At 42.2% G+C, this 20,502-nt stretch overlaps 3 protein-coding genes across 3 annotated transcripts in view; 1 reads left to right on the forward strand and 2 right to left on the reverse strand.

The window, feature by feature from the left end:
* The window catches only part of RRAS2 (RAS related 2), a 150,709-nt gene extending 136,776 nt beyond the window's left edge, over window positions 1–13,933 (reverse strand). Inside the window, exon 1 of the mRNA XM_036860840.1 lies at window positions 13,915–13,933. Within this exon, the coding sequence (XP_036716735.1) occupies window positions 13,915–13,917 (3 nt within the window). The 5' untranslated portion in view covers window positions 13,918–13,933. The remainder of the gene's footprint in view (window positions 1–13,914) is intronic.
* LOC118898975 (kelch-like protein 34) lies at window positions 1,602–3,631 on the forward strand. Its single transcript, XM_036859855.1, has 2 exons — window positions 1,602–1,644; window positions 1,698–3,631. Exons 1-2 carry the CDS (start codon window positions 1,602–1,604, stop codon window positions 3,629–3,631), a joined length of 1,977 nt encoding a protein of 658 aa, XP_036715750.1.
* Window positions 13,934–16,423: 2,490 nt separating the features above from the next.
* The window catches only part of COPB1 (COPI coat complex subunit beta 1), a 31,769-nt gene continuing 27,690 nt past the window's right edge, over window positions 16,424–20,502 (reverse strand). The window contains exons 19-22 of the mRNA XM_036861078.1: window positions 19,064–19,209; window positions 18,360–18,449; window positions 17,242–17,397; window positions 16,424–16,770 (exon numbers count right to left, since the gene is read on the reverse strand). Coding sequence (XP_036716973.1) covers window positions 16,711–16,770; window positions 17,242–17,397; window positions 18,360–18,449; window positions 19,064–19,209 — 452 coding nt within the window. The 3' untranslated portion in view covers window positions 16,424–16,710. The remainder of the gene's footprint in view (window positions 16,771–17,241; window positions 17,398–18,359; window positions 18,450–19,063; window positions 19,210–20,502) is intronic.

The raw sequence follows: 20,502 nt of genomic DNA on the forward strand, positions 1-20,502 counted from the left end.
GTATAATTAGCTTATATGTGGGTGCATGAGCAGGAAACTGAGGAAGTTCACACCTGATATTTTTAGTTTCCTAAGAAGTAGGAAGGAGGTCAATTGCTAAAAGTGGTGCTAGTGGTGATACTGGTGGGAGGAATCTGAAGCAGGTTATCAGCATTTTGGAGTTTGGCGGCTCTTAAACCTATCTCCATCAGCCCTTGAGTGGACAATTACAATAGCTTCTTATCTGGTTTACTTACCTGCACTCAACCCTGTTAATATACTACTAGTGGGTTGACCTTTTTTAAAAGACACGGCAAATCAGATGATGCCATCTTCTGCATAAAATCCTACAGTGGTTCAAAAATCCTTAAAATGGCCCAAAGATGTGGCTCACATTGACTTTTCCAACCTTGCCCTCAATCCCCTTCATACACTCTCACAAGGTCCCCTTTCATTCACTTCGTCCTCTTGTCTCAGGCCCTTCACAGACACCCTTCCCACTACTTGGAAAGCCCTTCCATTCTGCTTCTGCTCCTTTCAGTAAGCTAATTTGAACTCTTCCTTTAGGCCGGAAATTAAATGTCACTTTCTCAGGGAGACCTTCCCTGACCCTTCAGACTAGGGTACCTCTTCCTATAGTATGCTCTTGTACTTGGGAGTTTTTTCCTTTGCAGCCCTCTTCACAACCGTAATTATATGTTTGTATATAGTGGACAAGGTCTCCCTCTTCCTCTAGACTATAATTCTATGAAGGTAGGCACTGCGTCTGCTGTTTCTGTCTACTGTTATATGTTTAACATGTAGCACATCACCTGGTGTATAACAGATGATAAATAAATCAGTTTTGTTAATTAATGAATTCATATCTATTGTGACGAGATGACCAAGGTTGCAATACCTCTGAGAGTCTTGTCAAGGATAAAGACCACAGAATTGCTTTAGACCCAATCTGTGTGATTGAACTCAGCACCGCAGGTATAGAGGTGGAGAAAGCAGAAGGTTGCACTGATATGAAGTTTAGAGTTTTCAAAAGAGGTATGATGGAAGAAGGAGGATAATGCTGGCTTTCATGCTGTGCTCTAAAATCTAGGCAGAGTAGGGAAGGAAGGGAAGTATTAAGGGAAGTGATGGACTTGGGAGGACAGAAGCCTGGTGGTATCCTGGATGCCAAGGGGCAGGTGCGGTGGGGTTAACAGTGAGAGAGCTAGGGAGCCAGGAGATGACAGTCAGAGGGTTAGTATACTAGATCTTAAGATCCCTACAGTGGAGTGGCTCCAGGTCTAGAGAAGGCCCAGGGTATAACCGTGGTGTGAAGTGGTGGTTATTGTTGCCAACACTATGGAAGAAAGAGGCTAGGATGTTAAATGGCTTCACGTGGTACAGTCATCTGGGTGATGGCAGGACTTGAAGTAGAGAATTTAGGGACAGAGGTGGTCAGAAGGTAGCATAAATGGCATGAGCCTCAAAGACAGGCCCTCCCCTTGTTCCTTCCATCCTTGGATCACTCATTCAAGAGTCGAGGCCCCAGGACAGAATGTCTGATGTGCTGAGCTGGATGGCATAAGCCTCGAAGGAGAAGTGAATTTTGCATGTGATAGAAATGTGGTGGTAGGTTAGTGTCAATGGGGAATGACGAGGCTGCCAGTGGAGGCTCCAGTGGAATATGTGAGGTAGCTTCTAATCAAGAGACTGGAAGAGGGGCTTCCCTGGCGGCGCAGTGGTTAAGAATCCTCCTGCCGACTTCCTGTCTTACTGCAAAGCTCATGGCGGCGCGCTGCTCACTGGCTACCAAGCACTGCGCGCCGAGGGCTTCCTGTGCGACGTGACTCTGGAGACCGAGGGCAACGAGTTCCCGGCGCACAGGTCGCTCCTCGCGTGTTCCAGCGACTACTTCTGGGCCCTGTTCAAGAGCCACACCCGGGAATCCCGGGCGCCCGTGATCCACCTGCATGTGCCGTTGGCGGCCGGCCTGCAGCGCCTGCTGGACTTCATCTACACCGCCTGGCTGCCGCTCTCCATGGACACCGTGGAGGACACGCTGGAGGCCGCCAGCTACCTGCAGGTCACCGAGGCCCTGGGGCTGTGCGGCTGCTACCTGGAGCGCCAGCTAGGCCCGGAGAACTGCTGCTTCGCCGCCAACGTGGCGGCGCGCTTCGGCCTGGTGCACACGCTGGGCGCGGCCGAGCGCTGCAGTGAGAGCCACCTGCGGGAGCTGCTGGCGCGGGGCGCGGGCCCCGCCGGGCTGCTGGAGCTCAACCCCGCGTCGCTGAGGGCCGTGCTGGGTGCCCCTGACGTGGCGCGCGTGCCCGAGGCCCGGCTACTGGGCCTGGCCCTGGCCCTGGCCTGGCTGCGGCAGGAGCAAGAGGGCGAACGGCTGGCCCACTGCGCCGCGCTGCTCGAGCGCGTCCGCTTCGGCCTGGTGCCCACCGACATGCTGCGGCGCGTGTACTCGGGCTCCGGCCTCACCCTGCCCTCCCAGGTCAAGGGCCTCATCATCCAGGCCCTCAACTACCACACGTCGCCCTCCCGCCAGCCGCTCATGCAGGGCGAGCAGACCAGCGTCTGGAGCCCCCAAACCCGCATCTTGTTGGTCGGGGGGTGCAGGGGGCGGGAGGTGGTGACCGAGGAGGTCGTGGTCCCCCCGCGGGCAGCCAGGGGGAGGGGCGCCGCGCAGGAGCCCGAGGAAGAGGAGCAGGTGGAGGAGGAGGAGGAGTGGGAGCTTACCCAGGACGTGGTGGCCTTTGACGTGTACAACCACCGGTGGCGCAGCCTCACGCGGCTGCCCGCTCCGCTACTGGGGCACAGCGTGTGCGCCGCGGGCAACTTCCTGCTCGTCCTCGGCGTGGAGAGCCCGTCGGGCGGCGGCTCCTCCCCCACAGCCGACGGCCTGCGGGCGGTCATGGCCCAAGTGCACCGTTATGACCCGCGCTTTCACGCTTGGACGACTGTGCCCGCTATGCGGGAAGCGCGGTCCCATTTCTGGTGCGGCGCCGTGGCCGAGGGGCTCCTGGCCGTCGGGGGCCTGGGCGCGGGCGGCGAAGCGCTGGCTTCAGTGGAGATGTACGACCTGCGCCGGGACCGCTGGACGGCGGCCGGGGCGCTGCCGCGGGCCCTGCACGGCCACGCCGGGGCCGTCGGGAAGTGCGGCGCCGTGTACGTCTCCGGGGGCAAGGCGGGGAGAGGCGAGGGCGGCGCGAGCAGCCTCCGGGACGTGTTCTCCCTGGGCCCCGGGGAGCAGGCGTGGAGCAAGAGGGCGCCCATGGGCACGGCCCGCTTCGGGCACCACATGGCCGCACTGCGCGGCGCGGTGTTCGCCTTTCTGGGGCGCTATGAGCCCTTCTCCGAAATCGAGCGCTACGACCCCGGCACCGACCAGTGGACTCGGCTGCGGCCGCTACCCTACGACCGCTTCTGCTATAGGCTGGCCGTGGTGGAGGAGACGGTGCTGCTGCTGGACTCACGCCAGGTGCCTACCCGCAACGTGGTGGGTTATGACCTCGACCTGGACCGCTGGGAGGACACTGGCTGCGCGCTGCCTTGGGCCTGGAGCGGCCTGCAGTGCGCAGTGCTGCAGCTGGCCGAGGGTGGGGACGAGGAGAGGGAGGGAGAGGCCGGAGAGGCGCCAGATTTAGTGCTGGGGTTAATGGGTTAGTGAGCAAGTCGCCCCTGACCAGGCTTACAGAGCAACCCGTGCGTGGGCTTTTCCTTAGGCTTGGCCAAAGAGGAACATTTACCCTTACTCTGAGAATGGGAGACAGGACGGGTCAAATTTAGAAGGATATATGAATCATCTTCATTGAACTGGGGATTTCTAGAAATTCTCATGCTGGGCTAGAGATGGACTTTGAAAATAAAACATGACCCTATTTTCCCTCTTGGAGTTAGTGTTTCCTAGGCGCTAAACAGTGATTACTTCTGTGCCAAACAGCCAAAAAACGTACCATAAGAAGTTATGTACAAGACCAGAAAATTGTTAGCTATAAAGACTGTAATAAATGGTTCTAGAAGATGGCATTATCTGAATAAATAAATACTTATCTGAATAAATAGTGAAGGGAAAGTGCCTTGGTTAAACACATGCAATCATCGTAGGGAGAATTATGATTTTATGATCCAGAATCATGGTTATAGTTCTGCTCTGATGGTTTAATATAGATATGGAACTGAGAGGAAAAAAATCTCTAAGAAAGCACCATTTTTTTTTTTGAGAAAATAACCTAGGTTAAGTTTTTCTGTACTTCATCCTTACTTACCCTAGTCTGCTTTTGCCCTGGCTTTTGGCAGCTCATTGGTTTTATTTCTGCAGCCCTTAGCCATAATAATCAGGCTTCTTTGGTTTAGTGGAACACCTAACAAAAACAAATCAAAACTCTATTTTGTTCATCCTCTTTAAATGTTCATTCTGCAGACATGCTGTAGGTAATATCTGTAAAAAAATATTTTTTAAGTTTATTTTTAATGGTACCCCCCCACCCTCTGCCCCACGTTCCCAAAAGAATCAGAGAAACTAAAGAGGAGTAGGTGAAATTTTAAAGTTCCTGTCAGGTAAATGGGAAGCCAGCTTGATTTTGCAGGATCTCAGAGAAGATTCTTGTATACACTGGACAGGTGCTTCTTCTGGCTTGTACCACCAATGGAGTGACAAAGTTAAAACTTGTAACCGGGGGTGGGGTGGCGGGGTGGTGGCGGCTGTGTGATTAGGTCACAAAGAAATGTGATGAGGACTGCATGAATAAAATAGGTGATTTATAAGGAAAAAAAAGAAAAAAAAAAAGAATCCTCCTGCCAATGCAGGGGACATGGGTTCAAGCCCTGATCCGGGAAGATCCCACATGCTGCGGAGCAACTAAGCCCATGCGCCACAACTACTGAGCCTGCGCTCTAGAGCCCGTGCTCTGCAACAAGAGAAGCCACTGCAATGAGAAGCCTACGCACTGCAATGAAGAGTAGCCCCACTCGCCGCACCTAGAGAAAGCCCGCGTGCTGCAACAAAGACCCAACACAGCCAAAAGTAAATAAATAAAATAATTTATATAAAATAAATAAATAAATGCATATGTGAAAAACTACAGTGAAATTAAAAAAAAAAAAGAGACAGACTGGAAGAGAACATAGAGGAGGTATGACCTTGAGGGAGAGCCAAGTTACCACTTAGCAAGTTTTCTTTAGATGAAGAGAGTAATCTGCCATGAACTTACAGTTTATAGGAGAGGTTTTCGTCTGTTTACTTGTTTTCCAACAGATTGAGGGTGGTTCCAGCAGTGAAAGTAAAAGTAACAACATGTACTAAAGAGAGGGCAGGCTCTGGGTCAGAGATCAGAGTTCCATTTCTTGCCTCATCGCTTACTTGTTGAGCATCCTTAGCCAATTTCTTCACCTCTTTGAGCTCAGTTTTCATATTTGCGAACTGATAAAAGTCATAACCGGCTTACTATGAGGATCGAATACAGAATCGGATGCAAAACTGCATTGCAACCTGTAAAGTGTTGCCCACATGTGAGTTGTTATTATCATTATGGTACAGTGAGTTAATGGTAGCCTGTGGATGAAAGTTCTTTAACTCTTGACTCTCACCTTAGAACAGTGTGGGAGGAAGGTGGGGCAAAGGCTCTCTCCATTTTACAGGTTCATCTATTCAGGAAACCTCACTGAGTGCTAATCCCATGTTAGTTACCGAGCTGGAAAGGGATAGTAAGATGAATCAGACACAATCCACACCGCTGGAGTTCATAGACTAATGCAGGAGACAGAGCGGTAACATGCTGAGCTGTGCTATGTGGTGTAATATTGGAACAGAGAGTGTTGTGTGAGCACAGAAGAAAGAACAACTAGGGAGAACCTGAGAGAGCTCTGTAGTAGAAGTGGCATGTGAGCTGGGCATGGAAGATTAAGCCAGAGAAGAGGATATGCCACACCAAGTAAGTTAGTGGTGGAAATCCACATAGAACCCAGGGCCACAGACGGGTAGTTACATGTCACCTCCCCAGTGCTCTTGGAAAGGGAAAAAAAGCCTCTTTGGTCCCACAGAGGAGCTTATTCTCTGCTTTGCTAAGGGCCTGGCTGCCATGGGAACAACACCATTTTTGCTTAGTCCCTTTGCAGTTTGCTGTCAACAACTTACTGTCTGGGTGCAAAGGCACAGCTCAGATCCCCCAGATATGAGGCATCATGCTTGTTTCCGCCTCCTAGCCTCTTCCCAATTGTCTGATGATGCCTGTTACTGGCTGACTGCCCTGCCTTATATGGAACCAATGAGAGGTCAGCAGGTCAACTTGTGAGCAGTTCTCCCAGGAAACCAGCAGGGCTTCAAAGGAATCATGACTTGTCACACACCCCATCTCCCCTCACTGTTTCCTTCAATAACCTTGAGGAAAAACCAGATCCTGTCTGGTTCCCTTCCTCCTCAATCCCTTAGTTCCCAAACTCTGATGGTACCCTTCTCACTTTTTCAAAGGGCATTGGTGAGGACCAACCTCATTCCCGGAAACTTGGGCCCTTGTCATGCTTAATAGCCAACAGTAATAAAAACCATGGCCTATCTATTTTATAGATGACAAAACTGAGCCTCAGAGAAGGTAAGAGGTGAGGGCCTTAGTTTGGGGGAGCCCTGTTGGAAGGACACCGGGACATGGGGCCTGGACTGCAGCCTAAGGCATGAGAATAATGACAGCCAAATTTTGGCTGTCCAGCATCCATTTCCTCCTAACAGCACCTTGATTTCTGTACACACTATATGCAGTCTTGGTGGGAGTGGACATCCAGATGCCTATCTCCACTCCAGTCACTGAAGGGCTACAGAGTTCTACCCTGTGAGGTTGAAGGGAAATAGCAGAAGTTATCTTCCTGCTGAGACAAGCACCACACCTAGCCAACAGTACCTGCTCAGCAGATGTCATTTCTTCTTCAGCTGTCTGTTACTTATTACCTGTGTGGTGTTAGGCAAGTCACTTAACAATCTGTACCTCAGAAATGATGTGTGTAAAACTTACCAGCATTCCTAACCTGTATTACCTACTATGATTGTCATAATTATAACTTTATTAGCTCTCAAAACCGTGAATGAGTTGAATCAATTGTAGTATATCATCAGCGTGACCGAAACTAAAGTAATGTAGATGCAGACATTGACTTGTTGATATAGAAATTTATATCATTTATATGAAAAGGTCACATTATGATCATTTTTTGAATAAAATAAAAATATAAATGAATACATATCTGAAATGCTATATCCCAAAATGCTAACCAGAATTTATCTCTGGATGGTGAGACTGTGGACAATTAAAAAAAATTTTTGCCTTTCTTCATTTTCTATCTTCAGTGAGCAGACATTATTTAGCAGTAATTAATTTTTAAGTTAAAAAAGGCCATCACTTAGGGGAGAATCAAGGACTCTGGCTTGATTTCAGCCAGGGGCAAATTCAAGGGGATAGGGCAAGGCAGCCAGTTTCCATGAAACAGATACGGATTCAGATTGGCAGTCACAGCATACTTCTGGATGGCACACTTCTGGTTGAAAGGAAGGTCTTGGGCGTGCCTAGATGCAGAATCCAACCCTCTAGGGGAGCTGGAGGCCCGAGTTCAGAGAACAATTTTTGTCTCTCTCCCGTCTCTCTCTCCTACTGCATCTCCACCATTTTATCCCTCTGTTGCAAAAAAAGAAAAAAAAAAAATAGCCATTTGGTTCCTCAGATATGCCGAACTCATTTCCACCTCAGGGTCTTTTAACCTCCTTACTTCTCTGAAAACCCTTCTAAGTTACCCTCCATCTGCCAGCCACTATCTATCCCATTAGCCTATTTATTTCCTTCATAGCACTTATCCACTCTGAAAACACCTTATTTGATTGTTGTCACAAAAATGTAAGCTCATGAATGCAAAGATTTGTCTGGCTTGTTCACCATATACAAGCTGTGACAAGAATAGACTTGCACAAAGTAGGAGCTCATCAAAATCAAAACTCATCAGGGAACAAAAACATTAAGCAGGGAAACTGAGGCAGAAATCCAATTGTGCTACTGGGATCCAGGAATGTGGAGGGTCAGCAATTGTGAGTTCACCTTTTGGGGCTGGATTCAGAGTCAGGAATATAAGGAAATCAATACTATTTCCTTTGCAAAAAAGCAGTTATCATATTAAAAGAAAAAAATAAAAGGGTGATGACACTTCCAGGGGAATATGACATAGTCTGTATGTATGAGTTTATTGGAAGTCTGGGCTAAATGAGTAACTTCCTGAATGATATGAAAAGTGATGAGGCTTGTGGCATTCTGGAAAAATTTGACACAAATTGTGCACTAAAGCAATTCCATGGAATGATGTTTGATAGTTTAAATGGTCACTTCATTTAAAAGGTTTTGGCCTGAAGTTATGACAACTGAAAAATTTTCACACACACCAAAATTCCTGGTATATAGCTGTAACTCAGCTTTTCTGGGATGCAAAGAAGCAGGTAGCTAGAGTTCTATGCCACACCCTCTGTGAACAAGTAGGACAAATGAGGAGGGTGTGCGTAGGGAAGAGTTGAGACTTATTTGACACCTTTTACATGCCACATATTAATGGCATGAAGTTTCTCATTTAATAACCCTGCAAGGAAGGCATTATTTATTTCCATTTTCAGATGAAAAAAATTAGGCTGAAGCAGGTTGACTTGCCCAAGATCACAGTAAATAAATTACAGAGGAAAATCTGATTCCAGGTTTATTTGACTCCAAAGCCTACACATTTTCTACCACACTTGCCTCCCTAGTATTCCTGGAAATCCCCTTGATGAAATGTATTGCTCATCTTTAAAAATAAAAAAAGAGAGAGAAGGCAATAATATGGCCTAAAAGGAGGCAGGAAGTAACAGGAAAAACTAAGTAACCCACAAACTATTAGGCTGAATCAAATGACATTGCTATTATTTGATTTTTTTTTTTTAAGCTCATAAAAGAGGCAATTTCACATGGTTCAGCCCCATGGTATATGTGCTGTGGATGAAGATCACAATGAAAATACTATTATAACCACTCTGTCACTCATTTGTACACAACTTTACATATTACATTTTATTGCAATTTCAGTAACCCTTTCAGATGGGTAGGGTAAGGATAATCATTCCCATTTTATATATGAGGAAAAGCGGATTTGGTAACCCAGCCTGCCTTACTGGAGCAGCATTTGCCCTTAGGCAAACCTGTAACTTTTTTTTTTAAGGCTTCTACCTGCCCCCATGCTGTCCCACCCTCCACATCTTATTCTGTCAAAATAATTTTTGATTTGACTCCTATGACAGGCTCCTAACTGGTCTCCCATGACCCCAGTCTATTCTCCAAACCGTAGCCAGAGGTTTTTCTAAATGCAAATCTGATAGTTCCACTTGCCTTCTTAAAACCCTTAGTACTTCATTCTCTACAAGATGACGTTCAAATGCCTCAGCCTGGCCTTCATGATCTGACCCTTGTCTACTATCTCCAGTCCCACCGTCTGCCCCCAACACACCCTATGTTGAGAAGAACCCGCCTCTCTGTGCTATGCACTTCTGTGACTTATCCAATTGTTCTGTGGCTGGAATGGCCTTCCTTCTTCCCCATCCCTTATCTGACATTCAGCATGGAAATGTATGCTTTTCAAGGCTTAGTTCAAATGTCATCTCTTTGTGAAAACTATTTTGACTTTCTTCTGACAGTCACCAGTTTTCTGTGCTCTTATAGCAGCTGGTATATTTTTATAAGACTTATTAAACAGTCCTCTGATCGGGTGTTTATGTGTCCTTAAAATACGCACCAAATTGTATCTTACCCTCAGTAACTTCAGGACAACGCACAGCACTAGACATGTAGCTGGTATTATCAGTCAGAACCCAGGGGTCCTAGAAAGTCCCTGCCTTGTGCCTTAGGTTGGGGAATACAGGGAAAATCTTACTTACATGTTGAGTGCCCCAAACCAGGGCACACTCTTCCATGGCTTTTCCAGAGTTCTCTACAGTGAAGGCATAAGCGAGGGACTACCTGAACTTGGATTTATACTTCCATTACCAAGGCTTATTTTCATTAAATAGTGTCTATGAGTATACAGTCTGTATGAATTACCTAAGAACATCTGCATTTTATAAGTTACATTTCACACAGACACCTAGGCCAGTGATGGAGCACCTAGGAATCAAGTTGTCCTTTGTTGCCACCATGATAGTGACACATTTAATTCAATTTGATGAACAATGAACAAGTTACTAACAGAAAATATAAAACCACCAGGAGCACATATGGTCACAAAGACGAGCTATTAGACCAAGAACATTCAGCTAGCCAAATATTCCCATAATGCTTCTTAATTTTAAAATTTGGGAGCACGTTTTAATGTGTTAACATTTATGGAGAAGAAACATAAAATTGACAAAATTCTTTCTACCAAATTTTCTTGGACCTGGGAAAAAAGACCACCATTATTTGATTTTAGCTGTGGGAACACATTGGTCCAGCTTGTGGAATCCTAGTGTACTAGCAGAGAAAGTTTGAAAACCACACTCTTCACAGTCATACCTTTACTCAAAGCATGAGTGATAGTCATACATTTACTGAAAGCACGGGGTCATTAAAAAAAAAAAAAGTGTGACCTTAAACAACTTCATAGAGAGAGAACATTTTGATTACAACTAATTAAATTCACTTTTTTATGTTGTTGGGCTTTAAGAAACTCTTTGCATAGCTTAGTAGAGTTCAGAAATCTTCCTGGACAGACTCCTTGAGCCACATAGCATTTTCCCCACTTTCTGGCTGGTGCAATCCTATGCGTTAAGATTCAGCCTCCACCCTCTTTATAGGAGAAGGCAGTGCTTACTTACAAGGAGATGCTAGCTCTCTGGGTGGCCCAAGACGTCAAGATTACAGATCTAAAAATCACAAGAGCTAGAATCAGGGACTCTAGCTAATGAAATATCTTAGCCACACCCAGTGACCTGAGGTGGTAAACAACATTTATTTTCAAGATGTACTAGTGATATGACTGTTGTGATATTTTGATTTTTTATTCACCTGAAGAGACAGACAGGCAGTATATCTATAACATATTCTGATTCATCTTAATGTAGGAGACATTCTTACAGAGTGGTGTCTTTTTTCTCATCTAACATTCTTTTTTTTTTAATTGAAGTATAGTTGATTTACAATATTTTGTTAGTTTCAGGTGTACAGCACAGTGATTCAGTTATACATATCTATATGAATATATGAGAATTCTTTTTCTCTTCCCTTATAGGTTATTACAAAATTTTGAGTATAGTTCCCTGTGCTGCATGGTAGGTCCCCGTTGGTTATCTATTTTATATATTTTATACCACATAGTAGTGTGTATATGTAAATCCCAACCTCCTAATTTATCCCTCCCCCCCCTCACCTAACATTTCATAGGCATGTGTCCACACCCTGTTCTCTCTATAGCTACATTCTTCATTTGGTCATTCAATAAATACTTACCTACTGAGTACTCTGGTACACATCATATATACTTAACATCATTTGCTTATCAATACCCGTTTTGGGGTGTCTCATTTTTAATTGTCATTATTTATAATATTACAATTTTTGGACTTTTTTTCTTTTTTTAGTTATGTCTCTCAAAATGGTATTACCAGGGAAAGGTCTGACCAGGTCAAGGAATCATATAGCTACTCTTGTGTGTGGTTAGGATTAAAGTGTAGGCTTTAAATTTAGAATCATATGTGAAGTTTATTGTTAGACCACTGTAATAGACTACAATAAAGATGACAAAAGTCTAAACCAGAGCAATGGCAGTAGGAGTGGGAAAAAAAGATTAGAAAAATACTGAGGAAGGGAGAACATTGGGCTTGGTATCTGATGAGATATAGGGGGTGACTGTAGAGTTAAGGGTGACTAGTGAGTTTCTAGCATAACTAACCAGACAGGGAACACAGCAGTGGAACAAGTCTGAGGAGTGAGATAAGTTCCATTTCATAACGTTGATTTTGAGGTGTCTGTGGGTAATAGCCAGGTGGAGATCTCCCAGTTGATTTATAAAGTTCGTTTAAGAGGTATATGTAAAAACACAAGGCTTTTTTTTGTTTTTATTTATTATTATTATTATTTTTAAATTTAGTTTTGGCTGTGTTAGGTCTTCGTTGCTGCGTGCAGGCTTTCTCTAGTTGTGGTGAGCAGGGCCTCTCTTCGTTGTGATGCATGGGCTTCTCATTGCGGTGGCTTCTCTTGTTGTGGAGCACAGGCTCTAGGCACGTGGGCTTCAGCAGCTGTGGCTCGCGGGTTCTAGAGCCCAGGCTCAGTAGTTGTGGCGCACAGGCTTAGTTGCGCCGCGGCATGTGGGATATTCCCGGACCAGGGCTTGAACCCGTGTCCCCTGCATTGGCAGGCGGATTCTTAACCACTGCGCCACCAGGGAAGCCCCACAAGGCTTTTTAGTATGAATTTTTGGAACTAGAAACCCTGGAGGTCAGTTAACTGTATTATTTTATAAGGAGATAGACCCAGACAGATACATCTATTCTCAGAAAGCTACTCAGAGAACTGAGATTCAATTTAGGAGAATCTCATTCAGGGCTGCTTCAGCCCACCATGCTGTATTTCATTTGTCTGTCTTGTTGGTTTTACAATCAATAAAAAAATAGTTTTCTCAGACTCCCACAATTATACACAGAACCCAGAAAAAAGGCACAAATCCCACTTGCCTTCTTCTGTCACTGCATAACTAACTTCTTAATCAAAGAGATTCTGCCATGCCAGAGATAGAGAAAAGACAGAGAAAGTGGTCAATTACTAGAAGTGACTTTTGATCTAAGTGAGCAACTCTAAATATCACATTGTTACTGTAATCTGGCTGCACATATTTCTATACTCAGTTGTTAAAGAATCAGTCATTCGACTGTCATCCTGAAAGCAAATAAAAACAGTATGTTCATCAAAGACCACCCAAGATATGAGGTATATGGGTTGTGACAGTTACATTTAGCTGTGACAACAACAGTTTACAAGCAAAAGTGCTAAAGTTAGTTAAAACCTGACATGATAGGGCTTCCCTGGTGGCGCAGTGGTTGAGAATCTGCCTGCTAATGCAGGGGACACGGGTTCGATCCCTGGTCTAGGAAGATCCCACATGCCGCGGACCAACTAGGCACGTGAGTCACAACTACTGAGCCTGCGTGTCTGGAGCCTGTGCTCCGCAACAAGAGAGGCCGCGATAGTGAGAGGCCCGTGCACCGCGATGAAGAGTGGCCCCCGCTCGCCGCAATTAGAGAAAGCCCTAGCACAGAAACGAAGACCCAACATAGCAATCAATCAATCAATAAATCTTTAAAAAAACCTGACATGATAAATACTGTTATAAGGAATTCTTGAGAAATAAAGCTTCTTTTAAGTAAGTTTCTGGTGTTAAAAACAAAAACAAAGCATTCAAGTAGTGTAAAATTAGGACCTAAATTCTGAGGGAGGTATGAAGATCATGTGGAGAATAGGTTTCTGTCTTCTCTGCAGTGTAAGGAAGGAGAATGGGGAAAGAAATAGAATGAATACTTATTGATTAGCACCTACCATGTGCCAAACATTCATCATAAATACATTATATCATTTCATTCCTCACATCAATTCTATGAAGTAGACATTATAAGCACCTCACAAATGAGGACACTGAGGCACAAAGACACTGAGGCACAAAGAGATGAGGCAGTCGTGTCAATGAATTACTAATTGCAAGGCTTTCATGTCGGATATAAAACCCTGGCTTTATATCTGAGTTCACCTCTTAATATTAAGCCTTAATTGATAAGAAGTAACACCTTCTCTTATGACTGTAGTCATCATCTGTAAATGATGATATTAATAGTATTTGCCTGGTAAGAGTCATTGGGAGGATTATATATGCCATGGAAAAAGCACTCAGTGTTATGCCTGCCACACGTAAGCACTCAATAAATCAGCTACTCACCATTGTCTTAGACCACACAGCAAGTAAGTTCAGACAGGACTGTACACTTCTCTGATTCTAAACTGAACTTCTGCACTATACCCGGCTTCCTCTTCAGGCTCCTGAGATTCCTGGGGGTGGAGAGTAGAGCTCAGGGCGGGGCGGGGGGTGGGAACAGATAACATTGAGAGTCTGGAGAGGACAGTAAGGCAGGGAGCTGATATGCCTGACCCTACTTTGAGGACAGCATTCAGAACTGTTAGGACAAAAAAACAAACTATAATTTTAAACCCAATCTTGGTTTAAGGGAAAGGCTATAAATAATTAGCTAAGGACATTTACTAATGTGGAAGGAAAAGGTCACCAGTAGAACCACTTACTTTATCCAATATATAGCACAGATATTTCACACTTGATAATATTTGAATTTTAAAAAATATTTTGGTTTTCTTGTCTTTTTAGATATCCTGAAATGAATTCCTGTCTCCTGTATTATTTATAAATCATGTGGAAAAGTTTCTCACAGCTAGCAAAATATCACTAATATCAATCTCCTTGCTAATAAAAAATTATATTGTTTTTTCTCCTTATAAAAATAACTCTATAAACTCCAATCACTTCTAATCCCAAAATGAAAGTAACTGCATACGGCTCCCTCTAGTGTCAAGACAGCAAAATATAAGGGCCATTTAATTTTCTTGTAAGATCTACAGTTTTTCATTCAATACATTTACATATTAAGCCCTTACTTGGTGCCAGATACTGTGTTTATTCTCTTACTACACATCATGGTCCTAATTATATGATATTTTGTAATGTGAGCATATAAAATGTATTTTAGATCCCTATTAAGACAGCAGTGTAAACAGCTTTTCTAAACAGTGCTATCTCACTCAGTTTACATTTAGCAAGTATACAAAGCTAATAAAATGCTAATGAAACAACTGTTTTAACTTTTTTCTCTTTGTTCTCCTTATTTACGAATTTAAGAAAATGGCAATGTGAGCCAATCTGATCCTAACAAAAATGCCCAGAATGTTAAGCAATTTTCTGAGAGTATAAACAGAGATATATTCTAGGACATACAGAGGCATACATCCTTGAGATTTAAAATGCAGTAATGGTTGACTGTGAATACAAAACCAAAATGTTTAATGTGCTAAGCTGCTTTTCCTGCCTTACGTATTGTCAATAGGTGTTCTATGGAAAAAGGATTCCCCGGTTATGTAAGATTAAGATATGCTGGGTTAAACCAAACTAATCTGCTCTCCTTACTGAAGTGCCTCTCAAAAATTTTAGTATGCTAATGTGCACGGTGAATCCCCAGTACAGGACAGTATAAAGCTTTTCTCAAACTTACTTAACTATGGAATCCCTTTTCTCTCATATCTAATGACATCAAGGAAGCTATGTTCAGTGGAACAGAACTTGGGAAATGATCTAATCCAAAGTTGCATCAGTTCCTCTGCTCTCATCACAAATCTCCAACCCTTGACTTTGCCTCAAACTGATCCCCTTCCAGCATTCCTAGTATCTTTCCCATTTGGTAGCCACTGACTTTGTGAATCTCAAATGCCCTATAGTCCTCTGGTTCTCTCTGATTAAAAAGCAAGTGGTTTCAAAGTTTCTGACATCATACAAGGTATCAATCTCCTTCACACGCCAAACAAATCATTCCATTCTCACTTAAGTGCTGAAATAGGAGATGCTGCTTTCACTCCTTCACAGACCTTATCTATGGACTCATCCTGAATGCAGCCTGAATCCTAGCTGGAAGACAAAGTATAATAGTTTAGTGTTCAGACTTAGCTAAAAGAGCAGACTACCTCAATCATCCCCAAGGAAAGCAAGGGCCAAAAGAACAGCACAATCTGACCCAAGGGAACTCAGCTCAGAAAGGCATTTGGAATCATATTGGGAGGTGATGGTGCCCAGCCCTAGTGTAAAGTGAGGAAAAGGGGAGGGGTGAGAGTGAGGCATAGAGGCAACATGGAAACAGGACAGCTTTCTGAATCTTCTGGAGTTGAATCCTCCCAGTGCAGCTCAAGTAACTGGTTGGAATCAATTTAATTCCTAACAAACGTAAAAGAATACCCAAAGCTAAAGGTGAATGATTAAAAAATCTATTTTGGATTATCTACTTTTCATTATGATTCAGGATAATTAATAGTGTGTTTATTTTAGTCAGAGTTCATAGTACTCTTTTAAAATGAAGATGGACCTGTTTTCTCAAGGTATTTGATACCATCTTCCTGGACCTAAATTTCAGAGAAAAGCCCTTTAGAACATGGTAAGGCATTCTTACAGATACTGATGTTAGAATATTAAATTAGTAAAAATCAGTCAAGTAAATCAAGGCCTATCTCATTTCATATCACTGCATTTGTAAATTCTCTTAATAAAGTTCATATATTCATGACTCAAATAGCAATTTAAATTTATAATAGAAATCTATAACCCAACTAAAAGAAATCCATTTCTCATAACTAAAATTATGTAATTACACATTTATTTATAAAATAACAAAAGATTTAGGAATAGATCTGTTTATTGTACTGTGAAAATGGTCTTGATACATGTGAGAAACATTATATACTTTGAGGACAGCATTCAGAACTGTTAAGACAAAAGACAAACTATAATTTTAAAATCAATCTTGATTTAAGGGAAAGGCTATAAATTATTGGCTGGAATGCATTCAGCATGAACTCAGATTCTATATAACATAAAGCACAAAAGAGTACAAAATATGTTGGAGTCCAGTAAGCCCATACCTAAATTTTAACTGTAAAGCTGCAAGGACTTTTTTGTTTATTCTTATATACTAGTTTTCTTCTGAGACAAGTTGATTTTATCTCCAAGACTTAAGGCCATTCCCTGTAAGAAAGAATGAAGATGTTTATAATTATTGAAACTATGTACAATCAGTAGGTTATTCTCTCTTAACCAAGCCTCCATGCAATGATACCACATCAGCAATGAAACCAAGGGTGTACAAAAGAGACTCACCAAAACTTTACTTGGTTAAGTACTTTTAGTGCTAGATTTACAAATAGTCACCAGATTTAAAGCTTGGATTTCAAAAACCTCTGAAGAACCCATGTCACAAACACCCAACAGGAATTAATCTGATTTTAAGCAAACAAACAGAATGAGTGGCCCAAAAGGTGGGCTATTTTAATGAAGTAAAGTCATATTTCTATTCAAGGATACTACTATTATGAATATACGTGCATCTAATGCATGAAACACTGGTAAGAGAGGATGCTACATATAGAAATAAAGAGACATAAATTATTTCTCTTTTTATTTAGTTCAGAGACCATCTCAAAAAAAACCAACTGTTACCTGACTCTTTGCACGAATTCTTATGTGGCCAGTAACAGGGGCCTCCGGTCCCTGTTGAATCGGCTTCTCAATGCTGACATTTGCAAGTGCATCTTCTCCAAATATGGAACGAGCATAGAGGTTGGCTGCCATAAAGCCACAGTAACCAGAAAGTGCCTGGAAGAAATTTGTGATGAGTTCAATACTCTACTAGAGAACTACACATAAGCAAGACCAAATAGCATAGGAAAATGACCACTTGAAACAGGACTTATCATATGGTAGTAGTTACATGACTGTGTGAATTTGCTGACACTCATAGAACTATAAATGTAAAGAGTGTGAGCTTTACTGCATCTATATTATACCTCAAAAAAAACTGATTTTAAAGAAATAGCACCTATCCTCATTTGTATTTATATGTTCTTTGTTTAGAGCTGTCTGCCTGCCTCCCATACCAGACCCTGAGCTCCATGAAAGAAGAGACTGCTTTTATTTTGTTCTTTATTGTACATCCAGCAGCTCACAGAGTACTGGGCATATAATGTTTGTTGGAGTATTTGTTCAATAGACCAATATATGAATTAAAACCTACTTGTCTGGCAGCATTCTTTTATGATTAAATCAATATTACAAAGTTAGCAGAAATTGTATGAAGAAAAACAAATTCCTGGGAATTCCCTGGCAGTCTTCACTTTTTGGTCTTTCTTTCTAGTCTTTTTTCATACATACACAAACATAGCAGAAAATCAAAGTACATCAACAATTCCATACTTGAGCAGATATATTATGACCCACAATCAGAACCAACAGAAGAGATCATGGACATTTTCTAATCCAGTATCGTGAACTATTTTGGAATAAGCCTTTAGCCAAAAGGGAGAAGACTGAAAAGAAAAACCAATGTGACTATTCAGTTGGGTCACTGCACTAGCAACAAGCAGATACTGCTCCTATTCCAGTAGAAAGCAGTAAGCAGAGTCATACATTCTATGGGATAACTTCTTTTAGCTAGTCCAGAATGACACTGCTTTTCTCAGGCTAAATAATATCAAAATACACTAGAGGAAATACAAGAAAGCCAAGAATCTACCATCTTACTCTCTATCAGATTTAAGAAGTACACGGGCAAATTTTACCTTCTCTGGAGTGAGGCATTTCATGTTGGTTGACTTTAATATGTGCTGTAAATAGTCATTTAAATCAACTATATTTGTGTTAACCGTCACCTGTACAGAGGGAGAGAAAAAAGTCAAGGTTATAGCTCTTACTTTAAGAAAGCTGTGAATTTCTTATCTTGGGGTTGAAAAGACAATCGCTCGTATGTCATATTAGAATCTCCTTCCAAGTATTTAGGTGGAAAGGGTGGGCAACAAAAAGTAAATGACACCTTCTACAAAATCAACAAACTGTAGGTTGGTATCAGAACTTTCAGATACAGATAACTTCACAGACAATCAACATGCTGTATATAAAATATTTCTAATAAAAATCAAGGCTTACAGGAACAAAGTTCCCTAGCAGGCACTGACTTTGCAAAGCTTCTACTGAACACTGGATTCAATGGCAAGTTACTATTCATACATACAAGGGATGGAACATTGTTTATAATGTCTTGAACAATCAGATTAATTATAGAACTGTTACTTTCACCAATTTAAAACCATAACTTAACCAAACCACTTGCATGCTTTCCAGTTAAAGCTAATTTGTAAGCACAGATATTGAAAGACTTTGCTTTTCACATCTGACACTTTTTAGAGGGATTAATTTTATCAGAGAATCCCTCAACACTAGCCAAAAAGAAACATAAGGAGTTCAAGGAAATCTCCCAAGGACTAACTTTGTTCTCCCATTCAAATTCGGCCCACATCTGACGGAATTCAGCATCAGTGCAAGTTGCAGGCTGGATATAGTCCATGATGTCAATGTGAATATCACTGAGGACCACACAATTTCTGTCACTTGCTGCTCCAGAGACATCATAAACTGCAATATACACATATAAAAAGATCCCCAATCACCAAAGGCAAATTTTAATTAAAAATTTTTAATATTTCCAAATAACAACTCTGACATTAGCAAATAGTTTTGCTTATTATATAGTGGGCTCTATGTTTTTTTTTGTTTTTTTTTTTTACCAACATCAATTTGAAAATATGTTTTCTTTAAATGAATGTAATTAAAATGACAGTAATATAGTATTTCTTTTTTTTTTTTTAATCAGTCATCAATTTTATACACATCACTGCATACATGTCAATCCCAATCACCCAATTCAGGGGCTCTATGTTTTACAAATTATTACCTATTTAATATGACCATCATTCCTATGTTATAGTATTATTATTTTCCATCTTATAGAGAAGTAAAAACAAAGAGAAGTTAATTAAGTGGCTCAAGGTCACAGAACTGGTTAAGTGGTGGAGGCCAGGATTCAAACTCAGTGAGTGCTTACATAGCAGTTGCAGTGTTAGACACTGTAGAAGGATACACAGGTGGTAGTGTTCTCATGCAGATGCTTAACTAATATTTCTGGATGAATATTGCTGAGCCATAGTACTTAATGATACAAGACCTTTTCTTCTGTAACTGTTTCTTCCATGGTAGAAAGTCATAATCTGACTGAAGCCTACCTTTTTTTAGCCTGTTTTCTTGACATTCCCCCACCCTACTTTTAGAGAAAACTAAGGTTACCAAGAATAAGTTCCTTTAATTTTCAGCCCCACCTCTAAAAATAAATGTATCTTTCTCTGAATCAACTTTCTCCTACTTACCTTTCCTATCAGACAAGTACAGCCTCTGCTCTTCAGGGTTCATACTTGCTGCCATCTGTGATGCCTGCTTTGGTTCAGGACCTCACTCCATCAATCATTACCTCTTTCGTCTTTACCTTCATATTCTTTACTGACTTTCTTCCCTTATAGTTTATAAACATAGTCAAGGTCCTCTCATCGTCAAAAAAAAATCTTCCCTCATCCTTTCTCTTCTGGCTACTGCCCTCTCTCATTCTTATCAAAACCAAGGTCGTACACTCAGAGTGGCCTACACTCACTATCTTTATTTCTCCACGTCCTATGCAGCCTTCAACCCACCACCACTGCCCAAGACAGGTCATAAGAAACGTTTTAGTATCACTGATTGTCAAATCCAAAGGGCCTTTCTCTTAGGGATCTTCTGCAGCTGCCGATACTTCTTCAGAATTTTTCCTTGCTTCTCTAACGCACTTCCTTTTCAGGCTTCTCCTTCTCTGACCAGCTTTAATACTGCTCTGAATAAAAA

This window comes from Balaenoptera musculus, chromosome 8 (assembly GCF_009873245.2).
Source record: "Balaenoptera musculus isolate JJ_BM4_2016_0621 chromosome 8, mBalMus1.pri.v3, whole genome shotgun sequence".
In the NCBI taxonomy this organism is placed as follows: Eukaryota; Metazoa; Chordata; class Mammalia; order Artiodactyla; family Balaenopteridae; genus Balaenoptera; species Balaenoptera musculus.

Bases quoted from the DNA above. Each gene is read 5' to 3' on its own strand.
- LOC118898975 (XM_036859855.1), top strand. From the start codon at position 1,602: ATGGGGAATGACGAGGCTGCCAGTGGAGGCTCCAGTGGAATAT. The intron at 1,645-1,697 runs GTGAGGTAGCTT...CTGGCGGCGCAG, and splicing joins TGGAGGCTCCAGTGGAATAT to TGGTTAAGAATCCTCCTGCC.